At 68.3% G+C, this 3,029-nt stretch overlaps 1 protein-coding gene across 1 annotated transcript in view; it reads left to right on the top strand.

The window, feature by feature from the left end:
• The window catches only part of LOC112954976 (antigen peptide transporter 2-like), a 16,824-nt gene that overhangs the window by 12,303 nt on the left and 1,492 nt on the right, over positions 1-3,029 (top strand). The window contains exons 9-17 of the mRNA XM_026048259.1: positions 3-93; positions 176-290; positions 366-496; positions 1,102-1,307; positions 1,917-2,114; positions 2,207-2,335; positions 2,408-2,596; positions 2,663-2,836; positions 2,915-3,025. Coding sequence (XP_025904044.1) covers positions 3-93; positions 176-290; positions 366-496; positions 1,102-1,307; positions 1,917-2,114; positions 2,207-2,335; positions 2,408-2,596; positions 2,663-2,836; positions 2,915-3,025 — 1,344 coding nt within the window. The remainder of the gene's footprint in view (positions 1-2; positions 94-175; positions 291-365; positions 497-1,101; positions 1,308-1,916; positions 2,115-2,206; positions 2,336-2,407; positions 2,597-2,662; positions 2,837-2,914; positions 3,026-3,029) is intronic.

Below are 3,029 nucleotides of genomic sequence, written 5' to 3'. Positions count from 1 at the left end.
CCCGCGCCGCCCTGCGGCGGCTGCTGCGCCTCACGGCGCCCGAGTGGCCCCACCTGAGCGGCGCCTTCGTCTTCCTGGCGCTCGCCGTCGTCGGTGCGTTGGCGCCACGGGTCCCCCGCGGCCACCGCGGAGCCCCTGGTGGCCCCGTCCCCACGTCCCCCATCCCCTCCCGCAGGTGAGACCTTGGTCCCCTACTACACCGGGAAGGTCATCGACTTGCTGAGGAACGACTTCGACGCCGACGCCTTCACCTCCGCCATCATCTTCATGGGTTTGGCCTCGCTGGGGAGGTAGGAGTGGCCCCGTTGGCGCCCCGTTGTCCTCCCGTTGTCACCGCCTCACGGGGGGCCTCCCCTGCCCTCCAGCTCGGTGTTCGCCGGCTGCCGCGGCGGCTTCTTCCTCTGGGTGCTCTCCCGCCTCAACATCCGCGTGTGCGACCGCCTCTTCTCACACCTGCTGCGCCAGGAGATGGCCTTCTTCGAGCAGGTGAAGGCAGGTGCGTGTCCCGTGTCCCCCATCCAGCCATCCATCTACTCCATCCATCCATTTCACCCATCCTTCCATCCATCCCACCCATCTCTCATCCATCTACTTCATCCATCCACCCATCCATCCATCCATCCAACCATCCAACCATCTATCCATCTGTCCATCTCACCCATCCATCCACCTCCCCAGCCCCATCCATCCGATCCATCCATCCACACATCCCACCCATCCCATCCACCCCTCCCGTCCACCCACCCACCCTTCCATCCATCCCTCCACCCACCCCCTCACCATCCATCTCCATCCCACCATCCATCCTCGTCCACCCATCCCTCCCATCTCTCCATCCCTCTCATCTCTCCATCCCTCCCATCTCTCCATCCCTCTCATCTCTCCATGCCTCATTTCTCTGCGTCTCTCCCATCTTTCCATCCTTCTACCCACCCCTCTCACCATCCATCCTTGTCCTCCCATCCTTCCCTTCTCTCGATCCCTCCCATCTCCATCCATCTCACCACCCCCTTCCCTCCCCTTGCTGCACGTCCCCTACCAGGGGGACCCAACCCGGGGGTCCCTACCCGAGGTCCCAGCCCTTGCCGTGTCCCCGTGCAGCCGACCTCGCATCACGCCTGGCCCACGACGTGCCCATGATGAACCAGGTGGTGCCGGCCAACGCCAACATCTTCCTGCGCAACCTCGTCAAGGCCCTGGTGCTCCTGGCCTTCATGGGGAGGCTCTCGTGGCGCCTCACGGTGCTGGCGCTGGTCGAGGTGCCGCTCGCCGTGGCCGCCCGCAAGCTCTACGAGGTCCGCCACCAGGTACTGCCACCCCCAGCGGGGACATGTCCCCGGGGTGGGGACACAGTCCATGGCACAGGTTGACGTGAGCCTGGTGGCCCCGGGATGGGGACATCACCCATGGCATGTGTTGACTTGACCCTTGTGTCCTTGGGATGGGGATGTCACTCCTGCCACATGTTGACTTGTGTTTGGTGTCCCCAGGATGGGGGTGTCACCTGTGGAACATGCCCGGTGTCCTCGGGATGGGGACGTCACCTATGGCGCATGTTGACTTGATGGGGATGTCACCCATGGAACATGTCCAGTGTCTTTGGGATGAGGATTTCACCCCTGGCACATGGGGACTTCACCCAATGTCCCCTAAATGGGGATGTCACCCCTGGAACATGCCCAGTGTCCTCGGGGTGGGGATGTCACCCGTGGTGCATGTTGACCTGATGGGGATGTCACCTGTGGAACATGCCCAGTGTCCTCGGGATGGGGATGTCACCATGGCGCATGTTGACCTGATGGGGATGTCACCCATGGCCACGTCTCCGGGATGGGGATGTCGCCCGTGGCGCACGTTGACATGTGCCCAGAGTCCCCAGGCCGGGGCCGTCACCCGTTGCCGCCCGCTGTCCCCAGGCCTTGCTGCAGGCCATCCTGGAGGCCACGGCGCGCGCCAGCGCTGTGGCGCACGAGGCCGTGGCGGCCATCGAGACGGTGCAGGGCTTCGGCGCCGAGACCGGCGAGGTCGAGCGCTACGCGACGGCACTGGACGAGACGCGGCGCCTCAAGGAGCGCCGCGACCTGGAGCGCAGCCTATTCCTGCTCTTCCAGCGGGTGAGGCGGCCGGGGGCCACCCTGGCGGCATCGGGGACACCCTGGGGACACGGCGGGGACGCCGGCGCTCACGGCGCGCGGGGGCCCTGCAGGCGCTGCAGGTGGCCGGGCAGGCGCTCGTGCTCTACTGCGCCCACCAGCACATCGCCCAGGGCGCCCTCACCGCCGGCGGCCTCGTCTCCTTCATCCTCTACCAGGGCGACCTCAGCAGGCACTTGCAGGTGAGTCCCCACGGGCCACCGCCCCGCGGGCCGCCGCCCCGGCGGTGCCCCCGTCACCCGCTTGCCCCCTAGGCGCTCGTCTACGTGTACGGCAACACGCTGAGCAGCGTGGGAGCCGCCCGCAAGGTCTTCGAGTACCTTGACCGGGAGCCGGCGGTGGCGCTGGACGGCACCTGGGCGCCGGCCACGCTGCGGGGCCACGTGGTCTTCCAGAACGTCACCTTCGCCTACCCGACGCGGCCCGAGGAGCCGGCGCTGCAGGTAGCGGCAGGCGCGAGCGGGGCGGACGGGGCGGGCACCGGCGGGCGCTGAGCGCCGCCCCGGCAGGACGTGTCCTTCGAGCTGCGGCCCGGCGAGGTGACGGCGCTCGCGGGGCTCAACGGCAGCGGCAAGAGCACGTGCGTGGCGCTGCTCGAGCGCTTCTACGAGCCGCAGGCCGGCGCCGTGCTGCTCGACGGCGTCCCGCTGCACGACTACGAGCACGAGTACCTGCACCGGCAGGTGAGGGCGCGCGGGGCGGCGCGGTGGTGGTGACGGCGGCAATGGGGCCGGTGTGGACTCACGGCGCCGCCGCCGCAGGTGGCACTGGTGGCCCAGGAGCCCGTGCTCTTCTCGGGCTCCATCCGCGACAACATCGCCTACGGGCTGGAGGGCTGCGGCGCGGCGCGCGTGGAGGCGGCGGCGCGCGCCGCCG

Source organism: Nothoprocta perdicaria, unplaced genomic scaffold (assembly GCF_003342845.1).
Source record: "Nothoprocta perdicaria isolate Ctin4 unplaced genomic scaffold, notPer1 scaffold_524, whole genome shotgun sequence".
Lineage (NCBI taxonomy): Eukaryota > Metazoa > Chordata > Aves > Tinamiformes > Tinamidae > Nothoprocta > Nothoprocta perdicaria.
Note: the sequence above shows the minus strand (reverse complement) of the source record. Positions and strands in the feature narration are given on the sequence as shown.